The 14,332-nt window shown below is 44.0% G+C and overlaps 1 protein-coding gene across 1 annotated transcript; it reads right to left on the bottom strand.

Annotated features, from left to right (window-relative positions):
* Positions 1–35: 35 nt before the first annotated feature.
* On the bottom strand, positions 36–14,290 carry REXO5 (RNA exonuclease 5). The gene is made up of 19 exons (XM_056503426.1): positions 14,101–14,290; positions 12,414–12,535; positions 11,379–11,505; positions 10,419–10,503; positions 9,789–9,938; positions 9,554–9,642; positions 8,635–8,750; positions 7,803–7,941; positions 7,139–7,233; positions 6,627–6,729; positions 5,904–6,040; positions 5,483–5,591; positions 5,050–5,160; positions 4,788–4,925; positions 4,228–4,320; positions 3,567–3,786; positions 2,906–3,099; positions 2,227–2,336; positions 36–1,612 (listed from the first exon to the last, which is right to left on the bottom strand). Exons 1-19 carry the CDS (start codon positions 14,191–14,193, stop codon positions 1,543–1,545), a joined length of 2,301 nt encoding a protein of 766 aa, XP_056359401.1. The 5' UTR covers positions 14,194–14,290; the 3' UTR covers positions 36–1,542.
* Between the last annotated feature and the right edge of the window lie 42 nt (positions 14,291–14,332).

Below are 14,332 nucleotides of genomic sequence, written 5' to 3'. Positions count from 1 at the left end.
ACTAAATCCCATCTAGTCCTGGCAGGGAGGTGGCCACCTAGTTTTTAAGTGTGGAAGGAAAACCAGCTGGTTTTTTTCAACTTTGCAGTGCAAATGTCTGCAGCAAGGAGATGCTGGATGTGAAGAGCCTGAACAGGAGGGAATCCTTGGAGAGGGATGAGTGCTGGGGTCAGACTGCCCTTCCCCTCCTGTTCAGCAGCAGGGACTGGCTGTGCTGCTGAAGGCACTGGCTGCCTTTCATTCTGTAGGAGCACTGATGTTATTGCTTATGCCACTTTGCAATAGCTGGAGCCAAATGAATGCCAGGCTCACTTGGAGTGGCCAAAGTGCCTTTGTGTGAGAAAAAATTGGCTGCATTTATCTTGCTGAATAATTGATTTTCAGGTGGCTTTAAATTCAGTCATTAATGACACCAACATGAGCATCTCCTGCCTGCTCACTACTGCTCCTGGGCTTGTGCTGAACTTACCTTCCTCCTGCTTTCCTGTTTTTGTGCCTGCTCCTCCATGCAGCAACTTTCAGCTTCTAAATTCCAGCACAAGGAGAGAACCCAGCCCAGCACAGTGAACTTAGGGTTGGAAAGTAGGAGGGTGTAAATATTCCATCAGCTGTATTTAATAATTTCTGGAATGATAACTACTTCAACTTTGTCTTAGCCTATTCCAATTCACATGAAAAAAATCCCTCACTCATGGTCAAACCTTTTAACAAACACTTCCTTTTATTTCAATTTTTTTCTGAGTGTCTAAAATTCTCCTAAGCATCTTTGTGCTTGGAAATTCTGTGTTAACAAAATATGCTCAAGCAGCCTCAGTTTCAAGTGGCAGTGGCTGCAAAGGACAGGTCTGGAGCTGTCAGGTTGCAAATCACCTCATCCTGCTCCAGCTCCCTGTGGAAAGCCATGCAAGTCCACACAGCCATGTGCTTTCCTTAAAACATCCCTTGCCCCTCCCACAGCCACATGGAAACTTTTTTTTTATAATTTTTTTTTTGTGTGTGTGTGGGAGGGGAGGGAGGAGAAAGTGGAGATTGTCCAAGGAGTATGAATCACTGATTCCTCCTTTCCATGGACTAAGTACAGCACTTTCCCAGAAAGGAGGCAGCAACTCCAGGAGTTGGCAGAGCACAGTTCCAGAAATCCACACAATTCCTGGGGTGGCTTTAACTGCTGAGCAGCTGCTGCAGGCTCTGCACTGACCTGGCTGGCTGGTTTATGGCCTGGGATGCTGCAGGGGAGATGCCCCAGCTGGTGCCTTGGTCTCCAGCAAGGAATGGCAGCCACAGGCCAATCCTGCCCAGCTCCTGTGAGCACTGCTCTGGTTTGCCCCTGAGCACCTGCCTGGCTCCACCTCACCACAGCAACAAGGGTTAATGGAAAAAGTTTTGGGCTTTAAGACACTTTGAATGGTTTTATTTTTAGAATTGTAGAAGATACAAAGTGAAAGCCTATTGTTCTTATGGTAAGAGATCTTTACAAAGACGTCAATATTTAAAGTAATTAAAAATATCTTAACAAAAGACTTTGCTTAAAATCTTGGCAGTTTAACAAGCACTCCTCCCTTCATCATCTTTTATTCCCATCAGACCAAGGCCAGATTGTGATCCATGCATGCTGCAACACAAGCAGGAGATGTGTTAGTTCTGCTCAGTTCAGCCTTTGTGCACATAACTCTGCTGGGCTGGCTCTGAGAGGCCTGCACCCCCCAGGTCAGCACATTGAAAAATTTTTTTTTCCACCCCACAATTATTTGGCACACTTTTAAATCAAGAAGCCTCCTCTGAACTGTTGGTCCTCAGGGACACAGTAATGCAGGAACCTCACACTTGGCAAGAAATCTCTTCCCAGCCTGAGATGGAGCTCCCATCCAACCCACTCAGCAGCCTGAGAGTGTCAGCCAGGCTCTGTGGGTGCAGATTCCTGAATCCACCTGTTCTGCTGGTGGGATTCCTGCCCCTTGGTGATGGAAGATTGTGCTAAGTGAGGATAGTTGGAAATGGCCCTGGAAAAGTAAATTGGGACGTGCTGAGCCCAGTGACTCTGCTGCAAAACTGCAACTCACAGCCATCCTCACCTCAGATTTTCCTGTAGGGTGACAGGTGAGTGTGTGCAGGGGGTGTGAGGTGATGCAGGGTTGGAGAGGCAAATGATTGCTCAGAAATGTACAGATGCAGTTTTAGCCTAAAGAAAACAGCAGCTGGTTCTTTGCAAAATAGGAAGCAAGTTACCTGTTCACTCCAGGGAAGAGAACAATGCACAGGGTGTTGTTCTGCAGGCTTCTATAAAGCTTTCTGATATGGTGGTCTAACTTCTTCACCTTTTTCCTTAGATCCTGCTCCTGCACAAGGGAATAGCAGCATTAAAGGTCCCCATTCATCAGCAAGTTACTTCTAAGTGTGTGGGGAGGCTGATCTGTGGGATGGTGCAGGTGAGGGCAGCAGTGATGCTGCTCCTGCCTGGAGAAATCCCCTTGGCAGCTGCAGGGAGAACCACAGGCCCTGCTCAAATGGCACCATGCTAAAAATGAGAGCTGCACCTCCAGAGTTCTCAGCTAGAGCTCTTCTTTCCTGTGCAGCCACACAGCCACTCACCCCTCCCTGTGACTTCTGTGCCCTGTCATCTCTCCAGTGCCAGGCTTCAGTTCCTGGGCAGCACCACCCACTGCCCTGTGCAGCTGTGTGCTTTTAACATTATGCAGTGCCCTGCAAGCATCACATTCTTTGTGTGCTGTTATCTCTAAACTGCTCTATGAGAACTGATCCTTGGCAGCTCCTTTGCTCCAGCACAAGGAGACCCTTCTGTCACAAGCAGCTCTGCACCTCAGTCAGCTCAAAGTTACCACTCCAGCTTCCCAGGGCAGTCCCTCCTCACTAATTGCAACAAGCACCAGCAGAGCCTCACACTCACAGAGTCAGACAGCTGCTCCATTTTCTCATAGAAGATGTGTTTTCCTTGATTCCCATTGCTGTGGTTCATTTGCCAAATCCATCTCCAGAGGTGACCTGGAGCAAGGGCATTCCTACTTCTTAACACACTACCCTTCATGGTCCTTCCATTTATAGCTTCAAGGGCATCCACAGCACTCTGGGTTTTCTGGAATTCTGAAATGCAAAGAGAAGGGAACACACTTTGGCAATGCAGGGCTGAAGGTGTGGAGCAGGAGGGACATGAGAAACAAATCACTGCAAAAGCAGATTCTCATCTTGCTACAGATAAACATCAGACTAGAAATGCTAGTTGGCTGCAGCAGCACTCATCAAGCTGTTCTCACCTTTCAGGGTGACTATAGTAGCCACCCCTCACATGGAAGTACTGGAGCCCATTAGCTACCCTGGAATTTTTCTAAGTAAATGTTTGGGGTTGTTTTAAGCAGTTGATTTTTCCTCTTAAATATTTAGCTGTAAAGTGCTCCTCCAAACAATATGTGCATTCACTGCAGCATTTTAAATACCATCCCTTTGAGCCTGCCTGGGTTTCAGTAGCCCTTGCTGTGTCTGTGCAAAGACCCAAGGGCTGCTGAATGAGCTGATTTGTAGGAAATATGCAGGTTGTGTGTGAAGCTACTTACTGAGGAAACAGCAGTTCCTGTGCTTTCCACTCTGAAGATCCTTTGGCAGGAACAGTGTTTCCAGGTCTTTCAACTGGCTGAATTCTTCTTGCAAGTCTGTCTCTGTTAATGAATTCTTTAGACCAGCCACATAAATCACACCTTCATTTTCTACATCCAGTTCTAGTTCCTTAATCAGAACCTTGCAGTCCAGCATTGCTGCAGTGACTGGTCTCTGGACCTGGAGTGGATGCAGCAGGAATAAAAAGCATGTCAGCCCACACTGTTCTGTGTTCTGAACTTCTATTTTAAAGTATTTTTCTCCCATTACCAGGTTATTTTCCATCACTTGAAATAATTATGACTAATGAAAGCCAACTTAATTAGTCATGATACAGGGAGATCGTATTTGTAATGCAGAAACACTGTAAAACTAAAATGCCATACTCAGTATAGCCCTGACACTTGGATCTGCCTTTTCAAGCTTTCTAAATCCCTTTTACTGACAGGCAGAAAGGAAAAAAAGAGGGATCCAGCCACTTCCTTTCTGCCAGTGGCCCTGAATTGTGCAGGGACAGGGAGATTGTAACAAGGCAGCATTTGGCCAGATCCACTGCTGAGATGGTTCAGAGGTACTGGAGGCTGTGCCTGGGCTGAATATAACTTTGCTGTTTGCCTTTACCTTAATGTAGGATCCTGCTACCTCAGCTCCATTCAGTCTTTCAATTGCAAGCTGGGCAGCTTCCAGCACTTCATACTGGATACAGACATAGGGCTTGAGAAAGAAGAGTAAGATACTTCAGGTTTATCAGTGAAACACATCAGCCCTCCCTTCTTAAAAGTCAGGTCTCAATAAAGTTGTGCTTTCTTTTAAAACTAGAATAATATAAAAAAGTTTTGGGGTAAAGTATGTAACACATACTCTAGCTGCTTAAAACCCCCTTCAATTAACACTACCTTTTTTTCTCTCCTTTGGCTATTAAAGGCCTTAACAGATCAGTTCTCTTTAGAAGGACAAAAATCACCTCAGCTTCCCCAGCACTTGAAGTCCTCTGAGCAGCACATGAGCTGCATTTGTCATTGTGTGGAGCAGCTTTTTAGGTACAGTGATTGTAGTTGATGACTAAACTACCAGAAAAAAAAAAATCCAAACAGAATAACTGGTAATTCTTTGGCTCCATATCTTTCCAAGAGTTTACTCAGACCTTCCAGGTCTGTCAGCAGCCTTTGAATGCTTCTCACCTGGAATGTTTCAGTTACCACTGTAAGGGACTGAATTGGTCCACACCTCCCAAATTTTTTCTTCACACGCTTCATGCAGAAGTTCTCCTCAAAAGGACCTGCGTAAATTGTCAGCATGTCAGTCAGCTTGCTTCTCACCTGTTGGAACACAGATTAGAGAAGGCACTTCAAAAGCAAATGAACTGACTACTCAGTGCCTCCTGAGAAATCACATCTCTCCACAAGCTCAGCATGAAGACTATTTTCAAACAAAAAAGAATACCTTTTCATAAAGTCCAGCATGAAAGTGAGATGCAAGATACTCTGGACCCAAACTGAACTGAATGATACTGAATTTGGACAGGGGAACATCTTCCAAGGCTCTCTGAAGAATCTGGAGGGTCAAGAGCACACAAGACAATTGTACTGCAGAGGATCAGAAACAAGGCTATTGAATTGAACTCCCAACTTTAATTTTCATTATTGTCCAAGAAAGCCCCCAGGCAGAAATTCTTCTTTGGTGAGTCATGAGAGGATGCAGAGGATCAAAGCTCATTTCAGAAATGCCCACATGGATTTAGCTACCCTGGTATTAACACTATTGCTAACAGTACTGTCAGCCAGCTTTTAAAATAGGACTCATCTACCCACTCCCAGAAGAAGAAGAACTTTGAACTATTTTGATGCTTAGACCAACCCTCTGTAAGTCCATTCACCTGTTTGTTTGAAGTGCTCAGGTTACTCTGACACAGGCCAGAAGAGTCTAATCCCTGTCTGCCCAAGAGGAGGGGTTTTTTGCCTGTCACCTGCAGACAATCTAAAAAACTAGCAGAGAGAAGTACACTGTGAATTGCAATACTTTTCAATATGGGGAATAAAAACTTCCAAGAAGTGCTTGTCAGAGGTTTAAAATTAATTTAAGAAATTTGAAAGAATATTCTTGTCCACAACATCAAAAGAAGCCCAGGAAATACTCTGAAATTTAAGATGAAACTGCTTAAAGTTTTTCAGCACTATGCTGAAATTATTTGTGTCTGTCTGAAGATCCTGATGGCTCTTGAAAAACATGAGACACTTGTTTAATTTTACTGAGGATTCAACTGAAGGAAAAACACAGATATTTGAGAATCTTATTACCATGGTCTGGATGATGGTGGAGGCTCATTCAGCTGTTCCTGGAACCCACATCCTTGTGGCTGTAGTGCAGCTTTGTTCTGTGAGAGCTCAGCCCATTTTTCAGCTGTCAGAAGCATCTCCAAGTTTAGTTCTGCTACCTTGGGGAAGAAAGAAGATTATTAGCTGGCTTTCATCTCATCAGCTAATTGCAGCTGACCAAAAAGCCTATGCTTTCCCTCTGAGTCATGCAGGCACACTCCTAGCAGTGAAGAAACATGGGCATTAATTTCTTGCCTTATTATTTTCTGTTGTCATTTTTGAGCAGGCAGCACTCACAGCACCAACAAGCAATCATCTCCAAAAATGTTCTCTCAGAAATCAACAACACAAGGGACTCATAAAACCAGCTGAATCACTACCACAACACACAAGGTCTCTCTTTTCTTTCATCTAGAAAAATTACAGGCATTCCTGCAGGCTGCAAGTGTCTCAGTCCTTCCTGAGCCAGTGCCTCTCCTCAGGAGCAGCAGCAGTGCTGGCTGATGTCAGTGAGTGCTGAGCACTGGTGGTGCCCAGGTTATTCAGGTGTCTGGATATAGGCTGGAAGCAACAAGCTGCCAAACTCTATCACAGCTGCATTTTCTCTTTTAAATCAACAGATGGGCAGGAGTGGAGTTTTCTTCTTCAAAAGCACAACATTATGTTCTGTATTTTAGCAGAGAAATCTTAATTAGATATAAGTACCTTTGTGGGTCCTTGCTCAATGAAGAATTGAGCTAATTCCAATGCAGCTCTAGCATCTTCTGTAGGATCATGCCCAAGCTTCTGTTCACACTGAATCTCCTTCCTAGAGCACCAGAATTAGGTGTACAGGCAGGTTATCTGCTTTTCCACACTGACCAAATTCCTGTCTTTTCTAAACTATGCTTTCCCCTCTCCAAAAAGGATTTCAGTTCTGTGCAGCAGCATTCCTGTGAAATATTCCCAGAAGTTACTGCAAGAAATGTTTTTGCAATGTTGAGCAAAATGCTTTATGGAATTTACAGAATCACTAGGTTGGAAGAGACCTTCAAGATCATTGAGTCCAACCCATGTCCTAAGACCTCAACTAAACCATGGCACCGAGTGCCACATCCAGTCTTTTTGAATCTTAGTAACAAAATAATAATTCAGATACTATTAGCAGCAGAGTAAGATCCTATAATTCACCATGACAATTTCTAATCTTTCCCATGACAGTACAGTAATAACCTTACCCTAAAACAGCTTTGGCTAGAAATTTGAGCTTAAATCTTCGACCTTCACTTCTGGCAAAAAGCAGTGAAGTATCAATTACACTGGGGTGGATCATCTGCAGGAGAAAAATCATCACCAGTTTAGTTTCAGAACATAACTGGACAGTAACTCCACAATTTTCTGTGCCTCTAATCCTTTTCTGTGCCTTTTAATCTCAGTTGCCAGTTCCTCCCTGACAGATCTCATCCACAAGAGAGCAAAAGGAATAATGAAACAAGTCCAACTTTCCTTTCTACTTCCCACTCTAGTGGGAAGATCTAGATTGGGTTAGAAAGATTAATTATGATTCATTTTAGATTGGTTAAATTACCCACAGAAAGGACTTCAGTTCTCCCCAAACCAGAGCTTCCAGAAGCATCTGGCTGAAGCAGAGGGGTAAAGCTGCAGTTGTAACAATATTTGTGTCTGGACAGACTTTTCTCTTTTGGGTTCTGAACTGCCCTTGCAAATTTTATAGCTGTAAGGAGAATTCTTGGATTTTAAATTCCTTATTATGAATAGCCCTATTCATAATGAAAAGCAATTAACAAGTGTTCATTAATAAAAAGAGCAATTGTTAAAGAGTTTTCAGGTGTGAAATGAGGAACACAAGGTCAGGAAAAACACTCTTAAAAACATACTTACCTCCAAAGCCTGAAGATCAAAATTTAAAGAATGGCCCACCAATACTGCATCATGGGGAAGCATTTTTTTTAGCCTGGTTTGGATGTCTGACAGTCTTGTCTTCACTGGAAGAAGCATTTTCTTTGTGACTCCTGAGAATCTTCAAAACAAAAGTTGGGTCAGTTAAAAACAATTAGCAGCAGTGTGTGCTGGAAAATAGCATGAACTTGGTGTAGCTAATCACAGAATGCTATTTACTGTTTTCTGTTCCAACATCAGAGGATATACTGCAGCTAAACTGCTAAGAATGTCACCACATCTGTTTCAAAAGTTTATTTCTCCCAGGCATTCTTAAGTGATGCAGTTGGCATCAGATAGCACAGGTAAAGAAATATTGCAAGTCTGATGGTGGAAGGAGATGCTTCCAAGTAACCTGAGGGGACTGGGACATCACCTCCTGGATAAAGCCAGGTAAGTTTTGAAGAAGACAAACCTTGAATTTTGCCTGCTTTTGTTATAATCTTGAGTCCCACCCTAAAGGTGTGTAAAAGCTCTATGCATTTTTTACATATGAGCAAATTTAGCTATGGACTCCACCTTATTTTAGAACCAGCAGTGAAGAGTAACTTGTACTGTGTATCATTAATTTGGAACAGAACTTTCCCATGGACACTGCAGAATGGCAGTGGTTCTGCCTGGCAGCCCCACGGGCACTGAGCAGCAAGAACTTAACACTGAGGGCAATGCAGCAGCACCTGTGCAAAGCAAGGGGTTTCTGAAAGGTCCTGGGCAACAGGCTGAGTTTGAAAGGGCTCTGAAAGACAAAGAGATAAGGAAGGTTTGTGCAAGTGACCTGGTGCAGTAGTTCATCACTCTGCTCTCAGGTTTGACCAGTTCATTCAGGAGGCACTGGCCCTGGGCATCCACCAGAGACACACGGGTGACCTCACTCCCTTTGGCAGTCACACACTGTCAGGAAGAAACAGAGGCAGTTGTTGAATCAGCACGATGCTGCCACTCAAAAACCTCAGCTAACACCTGCTTTGGCTGCAGCAGCATCACTGCAAAGGAGTTCCTTGACTTAGAGATCTACCACTCATGGCTGGTGGGTTTATACTCTGCTGTGCTTCACTGTAATTGTTAAATGTGCACTGTAGGCACAGTAAACACACAGCACAGAAAAACATTGTAAAGAAGTGCTGATTTCACAGAATCAGTCTGTAGTCTGCCCTGCACAAGTGCCACTGACAGCTCCAGCCCCAGAGATGTTGTACAATTTAAAGGCAGAGCCCAGGTTGTATCAATAGTTACTCAGTGCTGATGCCAAACAGACATCCCTGTAAGGCTAAAACTGCACTAAAGGAGGACTCTTCACCACAGCAGCTGCCAGAGGAACTGTAATGGCTAAAGGAAAGATGTGTGACAGGGAGTCCCTTTCCCAAACCTTGGAGAGAGCTGAGGAGGAATCCCACAGCAGCCTCATGGGTTACTGCAACATTGCTGACAGGCCTGGAAGATCCAGCTGCTGCTCTGGGAGCCAACAGAACTGAGCCCTCTGCTCAGGATATTATTCCTGTCTCATTGCCAGAACCACTGCTGGGACCTCTCCCATGGCTGCATTACCAGTGGTACTATCAAAGAAGGGATTGGCAGCAGATATTAAGATATCAGAAGTGGTTTCACAAATACACAGAGTGTTTGGCTCACTTGGGAACAGCTGTTAAGAGCTGGGTGCCTGACTCTATTTTGTAAGGCCACACACTGATTTTTACCATTTCACAATCCAGACCGAAGAGGGGGCTGCTGTCTGTCCTCTGCTGATCACACTCTGTGGAGATGTAGCCCTCGGATCTAGGGGAACCTGCAGGGAAAACACACCCAGGGATAAGAAAAAGACCCTTCTTCTATAACTCATCTTATATGACAAAACATATCACTAAACTATCAAAATTACAAACAACCCCCAACACAACTAAACCACTAATCAGCCCTCACACAAAAACTGACCTTCTATGGGATAGCCATGTTTTTCCTGCTCTTCTAAAGTTAGAGTATAGCTTGTAAGGCCTTGCTTTTTTGCTCCATATCTCTGAATGATGGGATCACATTGCAAGTCTGACTTCTTAGTAATGCATTCGCTGCTGGTGGAAGTCAAGCCTGTAAAATACAGAAGCATCTGTCAAGCTCAGTTTCTAAATCAGATCTACACTTGGAGGCTGCATCACTCTAAATTACTACCTGGAACAGACTGGAGAGAGAGGGTCAGAGAAAAAGACACACAGTCTTCTTAGCTCAAGCCTAATTTATATCTCTGTCTCTTTGATTAGATATATCTTAGAATAAAATAATCACAAAATGCGTAGTAAAGCAGCAAGAATTTGGATTAAATATGTTAAAAACCTTCTCTCATTTTGCATTCACTTTGATAATTGGCCCAACATGAATTAGTGAACTAGTTAGAGTAAGAAGTCTCATGGTTTAAGCTATTGTATTGTGTTCCTTTCTAAACAAGTTTACCATGGCAGCACACTGGGATTGCAGAGGATGCAAGTCATAAATTTCTGTTCCAAGTGAGTCACTGTCTTGAAAGAGACAATGCAAACAAACAAACAAACAAAAAAAAAAAAACAAAAACACCTTGTGGATTGTTTTGAGGCTTCAGGTTTGTTCCTTCTCCATACAGGCTGACTGGGAAGTTAGCAGAAGGTGCTAATGTGAATCTCTGAAAAAAGAAAATGTGAAAACATGTTCATGACTTTGGAAGACAGGCAGAAATAAGAGGAAAATGAGGGGTTTATTGATCCCCAAACCAGCCAAATTCAGAGGAGGATGGATAAAGAAATGGTGGAAATACATTTGGTGTTTTATCAAGTAGAAAAACCCAACACAAACCAAACCAGTTCCAATGGGGGATGATATAGGACTCTCTGTACTACAGGACAGATTTGCCTTGCCTGATACAATCAAGAAAGCAAATCTCAAGACCTTCTTTGATAGAAACTAAAGCCAGAGCCTGTCTTTCCAGTTAAGTTGTGATTTACATTTGCTGCAGTTAAGGAAGAACTCTCTAGAAGCTTGAATTCAAGTCCTTCTTTCTTTCTGTCTTCCTTCAAAAATATTTCTTGTAAGTCAGAAAATTAAAATAATTATTTTAATAATATTTTTGGGAAATGGGAGAAACTTGACATAAAATACAAATAATAAAAGTGATATTTTTCAACCAGTGGGACTAACATAACTATATTGAGAGTCTCCTCACTCAGAGTAGATTCCAATTTATTGAAATCATTCCAAGATATTTATAATCTAATTGGCATCCTGTAGGTGCAGGATACACAACAGTCAGATGACTAAAACATCAATAAACATTTCACATGGTAAGGCTTCAAAGACATATGTCTTGAAATCCTGTTCCTAATATCAAAGCCCTGTCCTTTGTTCTGAGCTGACAACTGCTGCAATCAGATCCTCTCACTTGCTGTCAAGGATGGCCACATCCTTGGAAAAGGCAGTAATTCCACTGCAGCCATCATCCCTGGGATGTGGTTTCAGGACAGGAAGAAGTTTAGAGGACACCAAAGCAGTGTGGGGACTTACATGCTGGAATACTTTCCTGAGGTGTTTGAACTGTAAATAGAATCTGTAGAAATGGAGTTGGCTCATTTCGTGTAGAACAACAACCACAACTCCAGCCAGGTGGCTTTGGTGATAAATACGGCACCAGCTGCAGTTAAAAAAGAGCAACAATCAAAAAAACCAAAATAAAAATCAAAGCAAAACAATTATCAAGCACTCTTAAAAAAACAAAACCAGTTGGAACCAGCCCAGGTTTTAAGTCAGTAAATGGCAAAGTGCCAAATGACTTCAGTAAGAAGAGGCTTTATAGCTTATCTCAAACAGCCACATATTCCTGGGAGCAACAGAATTCAGGAGACAGAGAAAGAAGAGTTATTGCAAATTTCTGCTGCATACCATTTCAGGACATGTTCACCTCATTCATATGCATCAGAATGTGAATATACCAGCAACTTCAACCATAGTGATGCAGTCTGGTGAATTAATGCATCAAAATAAGTTTCACAAAATAATTTTCTATTCACTACTAAAATCTAAAGTGGGGTATTTTCTGCTTTGAATTTCATTTGAGGATTAATTTAATTTTATTTTTGCCATTCAAGGTTACAAACCATCCTCAGCATTTCCCTTCCAGTACTGAGAAGTGGTCCAGAGAAAGGGCAACTAGAAAAAAAATGTGTTTTTTTTTTTTCTAAAATGCTCTAGAACAGTCTAGAACTGTGTCAATTATATCTAACATGAAATGCATTAATATTTGTGTTAACATTTTAACAGGGTATTTTTGTTTCTCAGTGTGTGGAGCTTCTTCAGTTCCACATCAATCATTCAGTTTTTCAAAACTGCATGAAACAAAACCATGGAATGGTAGGATTTCTGCCAGAAGAGGAATTCTGCTTCCTGGCCAGCTCTAACATTAACTTTATCTGCACAATCCAAGCTGCCATTATGGCAACTCCATGGCAAGTGTTCCAAACCCAGCGTGGCCAATTTTCCTTCAGGAATGTTTTCCCAGCTCAGGAGAACACGAGGCCAGGCTGACTGCAGCTGTGGATGTACCTGGGCTGTGCTGCATTGTGGCGTTTCCCCAGAGCTGCGTATTTCAGCAGCTCATACAGCTGGTCCTGGCTGATTTCAGAGTCCTCGCCAAGCAGGGCTGCTGACAAACGACAGGACTTTTCCTGTGGAAAGGGAAATGCTGGTAAAGAGAGGTTTCATGTAATCACACCATGAAAAAAGAGGGAAAAGTAAACTATTTAGATACAACCAGCTACATTTAAAGGAACTCTTCCACTCCTTATGGGCAACAGTTTCCTTTCAGATCCCACTTTAATATTACATTTACTGAACATTTCAGTAACCCAGGTACTCTAACTTCAAAGATTTATTTAATAAAGATTACCACAAGCAGATGTATGCACTAAGGAGACAATTGATATGCAAATGCAGTATCTTGGTCTCTCAACCCTTTCCCCCACTGCTACTGTAGAATTTTAAACATTTGTACAAGTGTTACATGTAGCCACTCACTCTATGGGAGGCTTTCTCTGTCTACAGTGTGGGATCTGGCTCTGCCAGAAGGGTTTGCTGACCCCTGCAGGGAAACATGCTTCAGTAAATTCCTCGGAAGCTGCAGAAAGAAAACACTGGGGAGATGAGATGGGGACTGTGCTACTCAGCAGTTCTCTAAGCCTAAATGCACAAATTCTTCTAAGGGCTAATTTGCAAATAAATGTGGCACTGTAGTGATCTCCACTGACCAAATGACCTGTTCCAAAGAACTCCTGTACAAATTTTAAAGAGTTTTATAGGTGATGAAAAGCCATCAAGGCATACAGCAGGAAAAACACCATCCAACACTAGAGAATGTAAAACCTCACAGCATGAACAACCACTGGAAGTTCTTTTCCCCTGAGCACTAACAAGCCTTGTGCTCAGTAATTTGGATAGAGCCTGCCCACATGGGACTGAGCTGCTGTGCTCTTCAAGACATCTGTCATTTAAGGAAGTTAGAGAGGTGACAACCTTTGTGGTTCCAGTGGTTAGGAATCACCCGGCAATAACAGCACAGGCTGGTGTAATTGCTACTGCCTCATCTCTCCTGCTAAGCGAGACAAGTAATGACACCGTTGTTTTCACTACAGCCTAATTAAAGCTTTGTAAAAAAAAACCAAAACCCGCACAAAGAGCAGAGGTTTTGATTCACCAAGGAGAGGCACTGCCACCCGCAGGAATTTGTCTGTAACAGGTACAAACAGGACTGATCTCAGTGCCCTGGGTGAGGCGTTACCGTGGGGCTGCTCATGCTGAGCACACACAGCGCTCCTTTCAGCATCTGCTGTGTTTACGAGAAGATTCTATTGGAGAATGTATCTATTTTTTAAACAACATTCCTTAAATGCAATGCTGAGCACTCCACAGGAGTTATTTCCCTCATCTCTCGGAGCAGAACCCAGGCCATTAGAGGCTCCCCAGGGCAGCGCTCAGGGCCCCAAAGCTTCGAGAAGCGTTTGGACAATGCTCTGGGGCACATGGTGAGGTTGCTGGTGTGTTCTGTGCAGCCCAGCAGCTGGACTCCATGAGCCCTGCGGATCAGCTCAAACATTCTGTGGTGTTACCGCGACCCTCCCGGTACACCGCCGGTGTGCAGGGCCCTGCCGAGCTCCCAGCGCGGGGCAGCAACAGCTGTGAGGGGCGCGGTGCGGGCCCTGTGTGCCCCTCACAGCGCCGGGCGCTCGGCTCTCACCTCGCGGCCGCCATCCGCCTTCCGCCTCTTCCGCGGCCCCTCCGCGCCTTCACCGGGCCGCTTGCACCCGTTCAGGCACAGCCCGTTCGCCATGTCCCGCGCGGCTCAGGCGGCACAGCACGGCTCGGCTCGGCTCGGCACGGCTGCCGGGGACTCCCCGATCGCGCTGGGCGGCGCCGCGGCCGCGGCAGGAGCAGCCGAGCGCCGAGAGCGCGATGAGGGCGGGCCCGCG

This window comes from Oenanthe melanoleuca, chromosome 14 (genome assembly GCF_029582105.1).
Source record: "Oenanthe melanoleuca isolate GR-GAL-2019-014 chromosome 14, OMel1.0, whole genome shotgun sequence".
In the NCBI taxonomy this organism is placed as follows: Eukaryota; Metazoa; Chordata; class Aves; order Passeriformes; family Muscicapidae; genus Oenanthe; species Oenanthe melanoleuca.
This window is presented reverse-complemented; position numbering and strand designations above follow the sequence as displayed.

Excerpts from the sequence above, each read along its gene's own strand:
- REXO5 (XM_056503426.1), bottom strand. The coding sequence starts at position 14,193 with ATGGCGAACGGGCTGTGCCTGAACGGGTGCAAGCGGCCCGGTGAAGGC. Across the intron at positions 9,643-9,788 it reads ACATGGCTATCCCATAGAAG|GTTCCCCTAGATCCGAGGGC; the intron begins GTCAGTTTTTGT and ends TTTTCCCTGCAG. Across the intron at positions 4,321-4,787 it reads TGGTAACTGAAACATTCCAG|CCCTATGTCTGTATCCAGTA; the intron begins GTGAGAAGCATT and ends TTCTTTCTCAAG.